Source organism: Eptatretus burgeri, chromosome 10 (assembly GCF_056783735.1).
Source record: "Eptatretus burgeri isolate ZD-2024b chromosome 10, Ebu_testis_v1, whole genome shotgun sequence".
NCBI classification, from domain to species: Eukaryota; Metazoa; Chordata; class Myxini; order Myxiniformes; family Myxinidae; genus Eptatretus; species Eptatretus burgeri.
In genome coordinates this window covers 9482167-9498568 of record NC_140970.1, presented here as the reverse complement: position 1 = coordinate 9498568, position 16402 = coordinate 9482167, and the positions used below count along the sequence as shown (strand labels likewise).

At 43.0% G+C, this 16402-nt stretch overlaps 1 protein-coding gene across 1 annotated transcript in view; it reads right to left on the bottom strand.

Moving 5' to 3' along the window:
• Nucleotides 1-16402, bottom strand: part of LOC147017931 (core histone macro-H2A.2-like) — a 34073-nt gene that overhangs the window by 15478 nt on the left and 2193 nt on the right. The window contains exons 2-7 of the mRNA XM_085897027.1: nucleotides 7493-7674; nucleotides 6077-6183; nucleotides 3180-3386; nucleotides 2953-3060; nucleotides 2768-2867; nucleotides 2296-2385 (exon numbers count right to left, since the gene is read on the bottom strand). Of these exons, the coding sequence (XP_085753153.1) occupies nucleotides 2296-2385; nucleotides 2768-2867; nucleotides 2953-3060; nucleotides 3180-3386; nucleotides 6077-6183; nucleotides 7493-7664 (784 nt within the window). The 5' untranslated portion in view covers nucleotides 7665-7674. The remainder of the gene's footprint in view (nucleotides 1-2295; nucleotides 2386-2767; nucleotides 2868-2952; nucleotides 3061-3179; nucleotides 3387-6076; nucleotides 6184-7492; nucleotides 7675-16402) is intronic.

Below are 16402 nucleotides of genomic sequence, written 5' to 3'. Positions count from 1 at the left end.
CGTGTTTCTAACTTACAACTGCCATATAAAGACGTGTTCCCGCCAGTTTTGGGAATTGGTATATAAAAATGCTGCTCATAAAAGGGGAACCCAACAGTGTTTTCGAATCCTTTTTGAGTCGATGTCCATGTCAGCAGTAACAGTATCAGTATCAGTATCAGTATTAGTAGTAGTTTGTTCATGTTGGCAGTAGTAGGTGAGTGTGAGGGGGAGGGTGTGGGTTATGATGGATCCTCCTTGCGTTTAACGATTTAACGATTTAAATGATAAACTCAACGATTTAAATGGCTGCATCTCCACTATTGAAAGTAGACGCTTGCGCTCAACAATTGGATTTTTTTTTTTACACTCAACGACTTTTAAACGGTACCACTCAGCTAGTTTCATTGTTTACAATGAACGATTTAAATTGCTGTCACTCGCCTTTGTTTTTTGACGCTGGGGTTTGGAAATTTGAAGCGTTTCTTCTGAACGTGTTAAAACGCTCAAACTCGACTATTTTAAATAGTCTTCACATCTTCACATCACATTTAAACTTCACATCGAAGTGTGAACATCCTCGTCATGCCGAAGAAAAGTTTGAAGAATGCTGCAAATAAGTGTCCTGGCCGTGGCCGTGGACGCTGACGCAAGGACGATCCATTATACCGACGTCTTTCAGCCTATGAGTAACTTAAAAGTAACGTCTGTCGATGTGTGGCAACGATCGCGTAACGTGCCAACAACACGTTAATCATAGGTTAGAAATAAGTTTCGGGTACGCTAAACATTACCTCGGCGTGTCTCAACTTATGATTAACTTACAAGTAGCATGTGTTGACGTCTGTCAACGATCGCAGACCGTGCATACAACTTGTGGCCAGCGTAGCGGAACGTGTGAGTCATACGCCGGCATACGTCGTGAAATTTCAAGCATGAAAAAATTTGAGGACAACCAAAAAGTACAACGTTTAAAGCCAGCGTACAACGACGTATGGCAGTGTTTTTTCAGCGTGCTCTCAATGTTATCAAAACTTACCCATAACGTATTCAACGTGTGCCAGCGTTTTAGAAAAAAAAATCAAAAATCGGCATACGTTGACTAAAACGTCAAGGTGTGACCGGGCCTTAAACATGGGGATGGGGTGAAACTGGACATGCATTTATGGAAATAACTGTCTAGGGACCTGGATGTGTGGATGCATTAATCAGACCGGATTCTGAAATCCGTAACAATATATGAGTGGGGTGCACTTACACATGTGTAAGCATACGAACCGTGCTTCCCCATTGTTTTGGGTCGCTCACGTGCATTTGATTTTTCATTTAGTTCTATTTTCATCTACAGATGCTTTCCGACAGTTCTGTGATTTTTTCCTGGTGTATTGGCTTCGATGTCCGTCGGCACACAAAATTATTGTGCTTCCCCATTGTCTCGGGTCACTCACCTGCATTTTTTTCATGTATTTATATTTTCATTTCTGGATGTTGTCCAATGATTCTGTTAATTTTTCCGGTGTACCGGCTTCGATGTCCATCGGCAAGCAAAATTTCAGCTTTCTAAATCACCAGGAAGGTACCGATCTTTAATATCAGTCAGTGAGTCAGTCAGTATGCCTGGTGTTGGCTCAATGGTTAGGGTGGTGGGCTTGGGATCATCTGATCCCGAGTTCAAATCCCACTCGGCTGTTGAATTAAAACCAGGTGGGGTTGACTCTGCCTGTCATCCTTCCGAGGTCGGCAAAATGAGTGCCAGCTTGCTGGTATCCTGTGTCGGAGTGGCGACCCATCCATGATTGTGTCCAATAGCCAAGGAGTCTGCTTAGGCAGCACCAATGCTCTGCACAGAGTATGGTCCCCATGAATGGATGGATGGATGGTCAGTCAGTCATTAGAAAGAGCTTTATTATATATTTCCAACCATGAGCAGATCCAGAACAAGCCTTGAAAGTCAGTGGGAAGTGGGAAGGAAGGGTGTTGGTCGTGATGGAACTTGAAATTCCCATTTACATTTCCCGTTATTGGTCGGGGCTGGGGTAGGAGGTAGGAGGCGGGAGGATGCAAAGGGGGGGGGGGTTGGATGAGGATGAGGTGGGAGGTAGCAGGGGGTAAGATGGGAGATGGCAGGGGAGGGGTGGGAGGTGGCAGGGGAGGGGTGGGAGGTGGCAGGGGGAGGGGTGGAAGAAAGCAGGGGGGAGGGTGGGGTGGGAGTCCTGAGGGGGGTGAGGTGGAGGGAGAGAGGGGAAGGGGTGGGATGGGAAACATGGTTAGCCAAAAACACATGGAGATTTTTGAATATCACTATCTTTGTCTCACCTCCAGCCACCTCGAGAGGACAACTACTTTTTCGTAGGTCTTTAACCAAATCTACGAACTCCTTTCCACCAGCCTTCTCGAGTGCTGAACCTACATAACCCCCACAAAGGAAAGAAGCAGAACATACAGCAATGAAACATGGATCTGCGATTCTTTATATTTACGTTAGCTAAGGTTCTTCAGGAAGCTTACAAAAATATGGCAAGCAGCACAAATACGAATCATGTGCAACTGAAGCTTATAAGTAAGGGAAATTAATTGTACCAAGGATAGAGTGGTGCATGCTTTAAGTTGTTTCTGAACATTATTAAATTAACATTTTATCAAAGGAGATTATATCAGAGTAAAAACAAAAACTAAGGAAATGAAGCAGAAATAATGCACCAAACAACTTTTTCTTGTCTAGCTTCAAAAACTGATATCTCCAACCTTTTTGAGGGTCAGCTCACAGACAGAAGAAAGAATGATGTACCTAGCTCATCTTTAAGATCAATGTCAGCAGATGTGGGATGTACTATGGCCTCCACTGCAATGTCGGCCATATTGGCTACATCACTCTGTGTCAATGCCAGCTGGGGGAACAACCATACACGTTTAAATAGACAACACTCTAGCATAGATATCCGTGAGCAGATCTTTCCGACGCATATTTCTCACCTTTTGTCCAAGGAAAAGGTTTTTAGTTGACAAAATGGTAAATCCTTCTCCTGGTCCATCATCAGATGTTCCTTCTGGTCCACCTTTTCCTCCATCAAGCTGCTTATCCTGAAGTAAGGAGGTTTAAGGAAGATAATGATACATGGAGTTGCCAAAGACTTCAGAGGATTTTAGATCACAAAATAATTTGATACATAAAGAAATTAAATTATGCAGAACAATCTGACCTTGTCAACCTGCTTGCCGCGCTTGCCCTTGCGTCCAGCTGCCTTTTTAACAACAGTCTTCTTTGGACTCGCTGAGGGCTTGGGCTTCTTAATTGGGCTTGGCAAAGGTGCTTCAATTTTGCCTTTAGCTCCTCTCTTCTTGGTGAGGAGTTCAGGGTGAATACGTGGCAGGACTCCCCCACTGGCGATGGTTACTCCTCGCAAAAGCTTTAGGTCACAAGACAAGCCATGAACATACTTGTGGTTGTCCTGACTTTTTGCTTCATCATCATTGTGTATACATATATATATATATATATATATATATATATATATATATAAATATATATATATATATATAAATATATATATATATATATATATATATATTGCACAGAAAATAATGTTATAAGCAATAAATAGGGCAAAAAGCCAGAAGAAGAAAAAAAAAAAAAAAAACCTCTGATTACAGATTCTCCGCAGCTGTTCCAAAATGATCTTATACAACTTATTATAGAAAATACACTAAAATTTGTGAATAATATACTCACTGTTTATGCATGGCAAAGTACTCCACTTCCACATTCAATTCCCTTTTTAAAATCTCAATGAATAATTCAAGAATACATTTAACTAGCTTTTTACATCTTTATATTTAAAATGAAACTATTATTGTTTATTGCAATAGTCTTACTGTTAACTTTAGTTGGAAATAAAAAGTCTTTTTTGGGGGGGGGTGGGGGTAGCTGTTGCAACCAAGAGCCTTGTTGCGTCACCCTCTGTGGGTGTGTTACTTGGCGGAATATGTGGTGTGGTGTCTTCCCAGGGAAAGATATATTAGGATGGACTGAATAACATACTATGCAGAGTGCAGAGATTACACAAGCACACACACACACCCACCAACCCCCCCCCCCACCTACACACCCAGCCCCCTTCATCCACAGTCAACCACCTATCATCGGGGAGCAAGAACAATAAAATTCTGGCACTTTGGGATTAGTGCTCAGACTGAAGAGTGAAGAGTGGGACGATGACATGTGCATAAGAACATGATACCCAAAATCCTTCGACTGCTAATTCAGTGGTGAATACAGAGGTCAGAGAACAGAGGGTGAGGCAACAAGCTTCGATCCTTGAACCAGAAACCTTGAAAAAGGGTATTGTTACGGCTGTGGAAATTGGCAATACACCATAAAGGGTCCTTAGATCAGTTATGACGCTAAGTTTATGTGCAGATAGTTCCCCACCGTTGTTTAAAGGGAATTTGTGTGATTCATCGGGCTGCGACGCTTTGAGATAGCCGTTTTTCTTTTCTATCGTTATTTTGAGCCACTATTGCAACGAACCTCCACACAAACAACCGCCACCACCAACTACGCCACAACGCCAACCACCACCACCAACGTCGCTCTCAACAACCACTTCCAAATGGCAGAAAAAAAGCACTCGTGAAGCCTGTGGGGTTTTTTTCCCACCTGATTCTCCCGCCTGTTCTTCCCCGCGCTTGGTGTGGGGGAGGTGCGATCCGAGTGGGGGTCAAAGGTCATGTGAAGGAGGGGTCTGATTTTGGGGGAATAATTCCCTGGCCCTGAGCCAAAACTGACTTTCCTCGTCCCCCGCACGGCGCGGGGAGGGGGGAGCGAGAGGGCACGCCCCTTGTTGGGAAGCTTCCAGAAGGGAGGTGGAGCCAGAAACGGGGCGCGGCAAAGGGCGGAGCCCCGCTTTACAAAAGGCGAAGAGACGCGAGGCTCGGGGTCTCTTCTCGGTTCATGCTGGCTCGTTCATTCTTGGTCTCGTGGCGCTGGTCACCCCTTGGGCTTCTCTTCTCCCTCCCTTCGTTTGGACTCTTCGTTTTGGGCTTCTCTCTCTCTGGTCCTGAAGCCCCTTCTGCCCTTCAGCTTTTGCTTGTTTGGTCGTGGGTCGTGGAAGCACCAGCAGCAATGCCGGAGAGAGCTCGCTGACTACGCCAGGGGCCCGAGGTCAGGCGCGGCTACGCAAGGCCGTGGGGAGTCGACGTCATGACCTGCCCACCGTCGCGCCACGAGGGCGCGGGTAAGACCCTTCCGTCTCACGGGACCCGTTCGGTCCTCCAGGTCCCGTGCCATAAAGGTTTACGAACCCCGTCTACCTCCCTGCCGATGGGGAGGGTTTTTGTTTGTTTTTGTATGCATGCTGTGGCGCCGTGTCCTGCCAAGTAGAAACTGTGTCAGTAACTGTGCATGTAAATTGATCCTTGCTTATAGTCGGTCGTATTGCTTTTGTTTTCGATTTCTTGCTTGTATATTGCATAACTGCCTTGCTTGTGTTGTGTGTGCAATATGTGCTATAAATAAATGTCCTTGTGCGATATGTATCCCATTCGTCATCTTTTTCCCTTTTGAAAATGCCACCTTGAATCGCGGAATAAATTAGTAGAGGGTTTTGAATGCCCGGTAAACAGAATCACATTCGTCGAGGTCGGCGATAACACCGCTCGGTTATCACTGTAGCACGGAACGGACCGCTTAAGTGGTTCGTATCCTAGGCCGACCTGCGGCGAGGTACGATCGCCCGGTCGACTACTCGCGCAGGTACTTAGGTAGGTCGAATTTGGTGAGAAACCCTATCCTGCGCGGGTGGGCAATTGGCATGATCGTGGTGAGGTTAAACCCCCACCCGTGACTGGCTCCTGGCGGTAATTCCAGGAGGGTCACGACTGAATTGTCCGTCCAGTGGGTGACGCGGTTGCGATTGGAGTTACGCAATCGCTCGCACGCCAGGCGGGCCAGAATTCGTAACAGTATCTTTAGTCTGGTTACCATATTCTTAGTTGGTACAACAAATGTCCAATCCATGTTGATGGAAGGAGAAAGAGGAGTCAGAAAAAGCTCCTTGACAAGAAGGAATTACAAGAAGCTCCAAATTCAGAATCCCACCTGGTTAAGCTCTTCATCATTGGCAACAGCAAGCAGGATATGCCGTGGAGTGACACGGCCTTTTTTGTTGTCTCTTGCCGCATTGCCTGCCAGCTCCAAAATCTCAGCTGTGGTGAAAAATGTTACTATGATGAGTGTTTCAAGTATGCATGACATTGCTTTGTGTGAACAATGTCCCAGAAAAGAGGGTGAACAGACAGGAGAGGGTGAATTTCTCTGCACTTTCATCTCACCAGCCCTCCCCATCACACACAATTTTCCAGCAACCCCACTCCATGTTAACATCCCAAAATCAAGGCTTACTGCTCACCTCCACTCCTTTGTTCTCTTCTGCTTGTAGAACCTCCTTCCTTCGTCTATTAACCCCCTCGTCCCCCCAGGGCTTCAAGTTGGCAGTTCAGCACCATCTCAGCTCATTGTTCCATCACCAATCTCTTCTATCCTCATTAACTGTCCCCTACATCTCCCCATCTACTTAAAGGTTGCCATTTCTTCCCTCTATACCACCTCCTTTTAATTCACCCCATAATTGGCCTGGTGTTGACTCAGTGGTTAGGGTGGTCGCTTGGAATCCTAGGGTCCTGAGTTCAAGCCCTGTCGGCCGCTGAATTAATACACCAGGGGGTTGACTCAGCCTGTCATCCTTCCGAGGTCGGCGAAATGAGTACCAGTTCCAGTGTGTACTTGTGGAGGAGCACTGCATCAGCGACACAGTCGCGCTTCAAGAAATGATAGCTACCCCTGCAGCTAAGCTGCCATACGACCACCACCATCACCCCATAATTGTCTGCCTGTTGCCCCACTGTCAGTATATGTTGCCATCTTCCCTCTGATCCGTCGCTCTTCCATGAGCCTAGACTTTGTATAATTTTGTGTTTTTTTACAAAAATAAACACGTGTACAAGCAAACAACCAAAAGGAAAACAACAACAAAGAAACAAATTCTGTGGCAAGCTGTAACCAGAATGCAATACTAATCATAATGACATCATCTTCCCTGGCAGGTTATCAAATGCCATAACAAAGTTTCCATAATAAAGTTGGAAAATGCATTTTCTTAAAAAAGGTATTCTTGCAAGGGGGTGGGGGGGGGAAGGAAAAAAAAAAAAGACGACCTATACTGTTTTGCATCTTCCAAACAGCAAACTGCTATCACCATAATGACCCTTACGAAGGAGAAAATACAAGCAAAACTATTGGCCCGTTAACAAAAAAAGATGATGGTTCAATGAAGTACGTAGTGTCTACTGGACAAATGACTAGTTAAGAAAAAAGATGAACAAGCAGATTATTTGAACAAAGCAGAAGAATGTCGAAATAAAGCAGAAGTAGAAAGCAGCCACAATAAATGACTGCAAGAGTAAATAAGTAAATTAAAATAAGAAAATTTTTGCTGAAGATGTGATGCGAACGTACCTGTCAGGTACTCAATTACTGCGGCCATGTACACTGGTGCACCCATTCCAATACGATACTTGTGCGTGCCTTTCTTCAAGTACCGCAGCATACGGCCAACAGGGAAAATTACCCCCGCTCGCGAAGATCGCGATAACTTTGTCATCTTCTTCTTTCCTCCACGCCCAGACATCTTGGCTTATCTGCAAAAGTGGTATGATAAACGGTGCACTTGTGTTCATTGGTAATGTATGAAGAGCTAGAATGCTTCTTAGCACTATGTAATGCTGAAACAGCAATAAGTGGTAAGAAAATCTAAACACAAATATAAATAAATTAATGTCTAAAATTTTGATGAAAGAAAAAAAACAGAAAAGAATGATTATTTAGCACCCTCAACATCTCTGGTTTGTAATACGTACATGATAGATACGTGGGATAGAAAATCAGCTCATGTGTCCAACACCAACATGAATTTAAATTAAATATAATATATTGTTTAAAAAATCTTCTTCTTCTTCTTCTTCTTCTTCTTCTTTCGGCTGCTCCCTTTCGGGGTCGCCACAGCGAATCATCCGCATGATCCGCATAGTGATTTGGCACATGTTTTACGCCGGATACCCTTCCTGACGCAACCCTGGTCGCCTCTTACAACACAGGGATATGGTACACCTATTTTAACCGGGGTATACACCGGCCCAGTACACTGGTACTCATTTCGCCGACCTCGGAAAGATGACAGGTTGAGTCAACCCCCTGGTGTATTAATTCAGTGGTTCAACGGGGCTTGAACTCAGGACCTTTTGAATCCCAAGCGGCTGCCCTTACCACTGCGCCAACACCAGGCTCATATTGTTTAAAAAATATAGGGAAATAATGTGCACTCCAATGACTCATCGAATAAAGGTGTCGATCTGTTTAGCTTTTTTTTTTTTTTTTTTTTTTGAGTAACACCAATAGATATCACTAGTTGAACCCGCAGAAATTCCGAGAAAACAATCTATATCCGATTAAACGTAATATACATCTAATTTCTAGATAATTTAATGAAGATAAATATAAACACCATGGTCGAAACATTAGGCAGTATTTCCTCTGACATCTTCCAACAATGAAACCTTAATTTCTGAACAATTCACATTCGAATTTGTCTTTAAAAAGAGTGCGATAAAGATAAACTACATTGCTTACTAGCAGGGGTACGCGGAATTGCCGAGTTCCTCCTGCACCTTCACCTCCCTCCTCTGACCCCCCCCTCCCAGGACTCCCACTCCATCCCTTTCCCTACCTCCCCTGATTAGTGGAGATTGGCTTTGGGGCTGCTCACTCTCCAGGGACGTGTGCAATGCAAAAATGCAAGTCATCTCCACAGCAAACTTGCAGTACCCTCTGCCACCACCACCATGTGACGCTACACGATACACATTTACATTGAGAATTTTCGTCGACCTTCCCTCCCGAACCCCCGTGACCGCAGATGAAACCAAGTAGCCCATGTTAACCACGAGGTCAAACTTGGTCCATGTGCAAAGTTTGGTAGCAATTGGCCAAGTAGTTTTGGTGTGATTGGTGACACACACACACATACACACAATGACATTTATTTATTGAATGTATCAAAACGTTAGGTGGGATTTCCTTTGATGTGCTTCACGTGTCATCTGTATACGCCATCTTCCAAAACCGATGTGAAACAAACAAACATACAGATTACGGCTAATTAGATACAGATGACAAATGACAAATGAATTGTCTGACTTCGTGTAACAATATTCCTGTCTCATTGATGATCATCCAAAATTATACATTCGTGACACTTTGCCTTAAATCTCATATGATGATAATCTGCAGTTGTGTTACCTCATCTGTAAAAATATTATCTGCACCCACCTTCACCCTTTATCTGCCTCAACTTCGTTAATTTATGCTTTAGAGGCTGGTGATCTAAGCAAAGTACAGTATTTATCTACCTCCGCCACCGAAGGTAGAAGGTTATGTTTTCACCCGTCTGTCTGTTTGTTTGTGTGCACAATATCTCCAAAAGTTGTGGAAGGATCCGGATGAAATTTAGTGGACAGGTTTGGTTGTGAAAAGGACGAATTGATTGGATTTTGGTGAAGATCCAGATCCGGATCCGACTACTAGAATTTAAGTGATTCTTCACCATTGAGAGATAGGACTCAAAAATGATATATAGCACGATATTTTCAAAAATGTATTGATTGGGCCCGATATGTTCTCGAGGATCAGACATTACGTGGCAGAGGTATGCGCTCCACCGAGTGCCCTTCTATCTAGTTTCTTATAATTTTCAACCGGAAAGGGAGGGGGACTTCCGGCTTCTTGCTGGTGGTTCGTGTGAGCGAGTTGGTTGCCGCCATCTTTGCCTTGCTAGATTGAACCGTGCTGAAAAGGAGTTTGGTGTCTCTTCTTGTCTGAACCGTTTGATCACAGCACCTTTCGTGGATCCACCGTTCTCTATTATCCTCCATCCTCGGTAACCTTTCCGTAGGATTAGAGCCTACTTTTCAGACATAATGGTTTCAAATGAGTGTTCCAACACGAAGCATAAAAGTAACATTACGATATTAGGAGATGGCAGTGTACAAACAATTATGCTTGCAGCCCAGTTCGCGTCAATGAAGATTACGTGGAGGTGCGGCCTAATAGAAGCCATTACGGAGCCCTGCAGGCGGTTTGGCAGTTATCTCACGTATGTTTTATTGGTCAATTTGGTTGGAAATGGTGTAATATGTTGAGACATGCAATAAAATTTTAAGTTTAGCGATTGAAGGGCAATCTCACAAATCCCTGCATAGTGAAAAAGTTCTGATTATCTGGATACGGGATATTTTTCTTGTTCACCTCATCAACGTACAATGAGCACATATTTTGATGTCCCATATTTTGATGGCTCTCGTAGCACATGGACCGTTATTCAGCCACCTGGTCTTCCAAAACTTCAGAGGAATTTTCATTTATTTTGTAACTTTTGCATAATCTTCTCTTTGGGCAGGTGAGTCTCAAGACAGGGTGTACAGGGCACGGAGAAGTTTCGCCATGCCCATCGCAGAATTTTCCACTCTTGGCTGGAAGGCACCAACAAGAATATGCAGATCACATGATCCCACATCTACACTTTGACTTGTAATTAGTCTCCATCTCAACATCTACAATTTTGTGCAACTTGCAAGTCACACTTGGGCCGTTTTTGTAAAAGTACTATATAAGTATCGCAAAGCAAGTGCTGCTTGCAAATGGAAATAAAATGAACTTGGAGACAGAGGTCTACTCACTTCCTCTTCAGAGGAGGCATGAGTGTAAAGAGTGAAATTGATTGACTGCTTCCTCTTCATGGCAATGGGCTTATGTTATTTGCAGTTGTTGACTCTGTTTTTAGCATTTAGTTGAACTGGTTAATCTGCTCCACAGGAGTGCGTTCTCAAGTATTCCATCTCATTGGGTTCCATGCTGAGACACACAAAGGAATGCAGGTGACCAAGAACTGGACTCTGAAAACTTGGTGAGAATAGGTTGCTGGACAAATATATATATATATATATATATATATATATATATATATATATATATATATATATATATATATATATATATATAGAATTTTGAGAGTGTAAGGGTAATGGGAGAATGAGGGATAAGGAGATGGTGGAAATAGGAGCAACGGGGAGAGGGGAATGAAAATGAGGAAGCGGAAGCAATGGCAAAAGGGATAAATTGGGCTCAGTAGTGGTGGTAGAAGTATAATGGGAGGGGGGAATAGTGGTGCTGATGAGGGGCAACACAGATCAGCAGTGGCAAAAGGGTTCAGGTGAAATAATCTGGCATAAAGACAAGCACTGCAACAGCCGCTTTCAATGTAACAAGCGCTTGCACTGTAACACTTCACTTTAGATAGATTATTTGCAAGCTCGACAGGTATCGAGACATCGTGACACCCGTCATCTAACCAGTAAGAGGAGCTAAATGCGCAGAACGAAAGGGAGCGTGGAGATAAAAGGTGGCATGAAGGCTATCAACAACAAACAAACAAATGCACAAACAGACATTCATCCACAGGTGGCCGCATCAAACTATGCAACGCAACAGGTACAAAAAAAAATGTGCAAAAATGAAATTCAACTTAGGAATAAAAATGACGAAATTAACTTGCAAATGAAAACGATGAATCAATGAAATGATTTAATGAAAAATAAATAAATAAATAAATAAATAAAAGAAAAGTAATTCTGATGTTAATTTTAAAGGTGACTCATTTATTGAGAGCTGTTCTCTCAACCTCTCAAAACAACACAGATGGAGAATTGAGAGATAAAAATGAAGATAACATCACAAAGCTATTATTCACGTGCTCTGTCATAAACTTTGCAACTATCTGTGGCAAGGTGTCTACTTGAAAAACATCATGAGTAACTTATGGAATGAACATGAATGAAATTGAAGGAAGTAAAGTCATGACGATTATTTATTATGCCTGGTGGTGGCTTAATGGCTCGAGTGGTGGGTTTGGGATCCTCGGGTCCTGAGTTCAAATCCTGCTTGGCTGTTGTTGACTCAGCCTGTCATCCTTCCGAGGTTGGGAAAATGAGTGCCAGCTTGCTGGTATACTGTGTCAGAGTGGCGACGCGTCCAGGATTGTGACCAATAGCTAAGGAGACTGCTTAGGCAGCACCAATGCTCTGCAAATAGAATGGTCCCGATGGATGGATTATGTATTACATCACAATAAATTTTAATAATTCATGAAAGTAGGGGGAGGGAGGGCGGGGCATTTTGTGTTGATAACTCTCATGTCCCTGAGTGGTGGTCTCAATGAGTAGACCAAACTTTTGTATGTCGAAAAGGAGTAGCGGTGTGTGTGTGTGTGTGTGTGTGTGTGTGTGTGTGTGTGTGTGTGTGTGTGTGTGTGTGTGTGTGTGTGTGTGTGTGTGTGTGTGTGTGTGTTCATTCTATTGGATTCCTGCTGTCGTAGAATAATAATAAAATAAAAAATAGGACCACTGGTCCTGTAGCTTATCTGGGCCCTGTCCTAATGTTGTACCCCAAATTTGGTAGCATTCTGACTGGTGAGTCAAATTTTCAATAAGTCCGATAGAGTCCCAATTCAACGAAATATAAAATAAAGGTTGCAGGAAGTGGTAGATTTAGTGGTGGCAGAGCTATTCGGATCTTGAAAATATTGAATACTTTGGAATTCCTGGAAATAATTTTTTTTTTTTTAATGAAGAACAAATTTATTTTGGGAAAATATATTGATTGCAGCAAAAGTTATATTTCAATCCAAACAAGTCCATCACAATGACAAGAAGAAAAAAAGCCAACAAGCAGCACAACAAGAAAGATTTCATTCCATTCGTCAGGATGCAAGGCAGAGGGGTCAAAAATAATTGGAGGGACATATTCGGCCCGCAAGGCGGGTATTTGCTAACAATTGCAGCAACGCAACAGGAGTTTAATGCAACAAGTTGTGCAAACTCAAAGGTGCAAAAAGAGGAGAAGAGCAGTTAAACAGAGCTTATTGGGATGGCTGTACACGGAGGGGAAGGGGGATGTATTAAGATGTGAGTAATGGAGAAGTCATAAAACAAGCCCACTGATGCTTGCTTACTCCTCGGTTACACGTCGTAGGGTTAAGTGTAACATCACAGCAATCATTCAGACATACATAACTTGTCCAATTTTGACCTCAAATTATTGGGACATACTGTATTAATTTACCAGTCAGTGACTGACTGCAAATGGCAAAGTGAATATACAGTATCTCTAAATAGGAATTAAGTATGTTCGGCAGCTGTATCAACAGATTTGCCAGAGGGAATATCGAGGAAAGGGGCGGGTGGAGGTAGAGTGCAGAGCAAAGTGCCTTGTTTTCGCACAATTTTATATTTGTGTTTTATAATATAATGCACAATTTTATAATTATCTTTGTGTTATGCCTGTAGCTTTTTGGAATTCTGATGTTGTGCGTGTAATTATACAAATACCACCAGACAGAACGCCTAGTTTAACGTCCATCCGAGGGACGGCACACACATTGATTAATCACCCTGCCTGTGAAACACCGGGATGACAGTTTAGGGCTGGGTCAACATTCAAATCCAGGCTAGACAACTTTGAGGTGACTTACGCGCATCTCGAGGCCATCCCACCAGCAAGTTTAATACAACTCCATTTTTACCTCTGCCACCGAAGGTGAAGGAGGTTACGTTTTCACCCCCTTTCTGTTTGTTTGTGTACAGGATATCTCAAAAAGTTGTGCATGGATCCGGATGAACTTTTGTGGAGAGGTTCGGTGTGTGACAAGGACGAACTGATTTGATTACATTTTGGTGAAGATTCGGATCAGGATCCGACTACTAGAAATTTTTAAGTGATTCTTCACCATTGAGAGATAGGGCTAAACCGATACATAGGACGATATCTGAAAAAGTTGTGAACGGATTCAGACGAAACTTTGTGGACACGTTGGGTGTGTGACAAGGACGAATTGATTCGATTTTTAATGAAGATCCAAATTCGGATCTGGATACAAGAATTATTTAATACTAGTGCATGCCGGTAGATGCGTGGCCGTACGTGCAAACCCTCACCCCCCCCCCCCCGCAAAAAAACTCAAACCGCGTGCCAGAAACAACAACCACACAAGCCGTTCCTTCGCTTTCACGTGCCCGTACGTGCGTGGCTGTACGTGCAAAATAAAAAATTATATATATATATATATATATATATATATATATATATATATATATATATATATATATATATATATATATATATATATATATATATATATATATATACTTTAAAACTGCTTGCCAGAAACAACAACCACACAGGCCATTCCTTCGCTCTCGCGTGGCCGTACGTGCGTGGCCGTACGTGAGTGTCCGTACGTGCATGGCCGTACGTGCGTGCCCATACGTGAGTGGCCGTACATACAAAAAAAAAATTTAAAAAAAAAACTTTCAAACCGCATGCCAGAAACAACAACCACACAGGCCGTTCCTTCGCTCTCAAGTTCCCATATGTGCGTGGCCATACATGCAAAAAAAAAAACCTTTCAAACAAACGCACAGGCCATTCCTTCGCTCTCATAAACGACGACTGGATTGGGGCATTGTGTTTATCTATAAATGCGGATAAGAAATCGAGAAATTATTAGAATACAGTAAGTCATCACTATCCAAAAGTAGTGCATGCCCGTACGGAATGTTCACATCATTCCACGAATTATCGCTTGCATTAAAGTAACAACTGGTGTGATACTTACACACAGAGTTAATTAAAATCAAGTTTATCTCCCTGTCTTTGCTTGCCATGGCATTCGCTGCCATTTACCATTGGCACTCCTACCCCACGGTAACTAAGGCACCGATCGATCCCCATCGTAACCAGCATGGCACATGACGTCATCGTCGGCCGGCCGTGCACCGGCCGACGCAACCACACCCACACAGTAACGTGTCCTGTGATTGGTAACTCAATGGCGCATCGGCCACGCCTACGCAGCACGTGTCGTGTCATTGGTTGGTAAATAAATGGTCATAACTTGGGAATCACTTGTCCGATTAATATCAAATCTTGAAAGGCACATACTCGGGTCCCCAGCAATATACCTGGCAAGTTTCAATTAGATCGGACCAGTGGTTGTCAGGAAACAGCGGTCACAGACACACAGAAACACAGACACACAGAAACACAGACACACAGACACACTGCTGGAATTATAGATGAAATGAGGTCAATGAGATGACAAATGAAGGGGTTGAATGCAGACTGCAGAGCAATGAGTAAGGAAACCTGTCGTTGTGAATCGTTTTTACCACCAAATTGAGATGTATTTCGTTGGCAAGTATGTTGAGTAGAGCTGAATTCCTTAACACTTCCAAAGGCCACAGCGTTTTGACAATTGGAAACAAATAAAAGTTGTGCACTTTTTTTGATAAATTATTTTTGGAACAATTTTTCTTCAATAAATAAATAATAATAAAAATAGTCTCCATGTGCATTGTACACACCTTTATCTCGTTAGCACCTCTTCATAAACAACATCGCTGAGGAAACGGCGCTTCTTCTTTGTTTCCTCGTCCAGGGCAAGAATACGGAGGCTTTTAATGGCCAATTATTCAATTAGCGCCAACGTATTTTGCCTTTTCGCAAGGAAAAACGAGAAGAGAAGAGAAGAGCAGAGAAGAAACCCGTAATGGCGAACGCGGCTGAGTTTCTCTTCCCCATCGACCAAGGCTACGCAGCAACGCTTCCTGTCATTGGTTGATAAAAAATGGCCACAGCAACGGTTCCTGTCATTGGTTGGTAAATAAATGCCCATAACTTGGGAAGCACTTGTCCGATTAATATCAAACCTTGAAAAGGCACATCCTCAGGTCCCCAGCAATATGGCTGGCAAGTTTCAATTAGATCGGACCAGCGGTTGTCGGGAAACAGCGGTCTCTCACACACACACACACACACACACACACACACACACACACACACACACACACACACACACACACACACACACACACACACACACACACACACACTGCTGGAATTATAGATAGATTAAAAGTGATATTTCATCATTGAGAGATCGGGCCAAAAACGATATAGTCCTGTATTTACATGATATTTCAAAAATGTATTGGGCCTGATATGTTCTCGTGGATCAGGCATTACATAGCGGAGGTAGAAGCTCCACTAAATACTCTTGTGGTTTTAAATTTATTTGAAATCTTGCATCCTCTCTCGGTGAGTCTTGTTTAAGTCTCTATTTATAGAGAAATACACTTTGAAAATGTATCTCACTTAGTATACTGCAGCCAACTTGAGCTCCACTGTTAAATTCACATAAAATTGAGAAAACACTGAAGTTTTGAGTGTGACTTCAGTTTGAGAGGTTACAGGAATGAT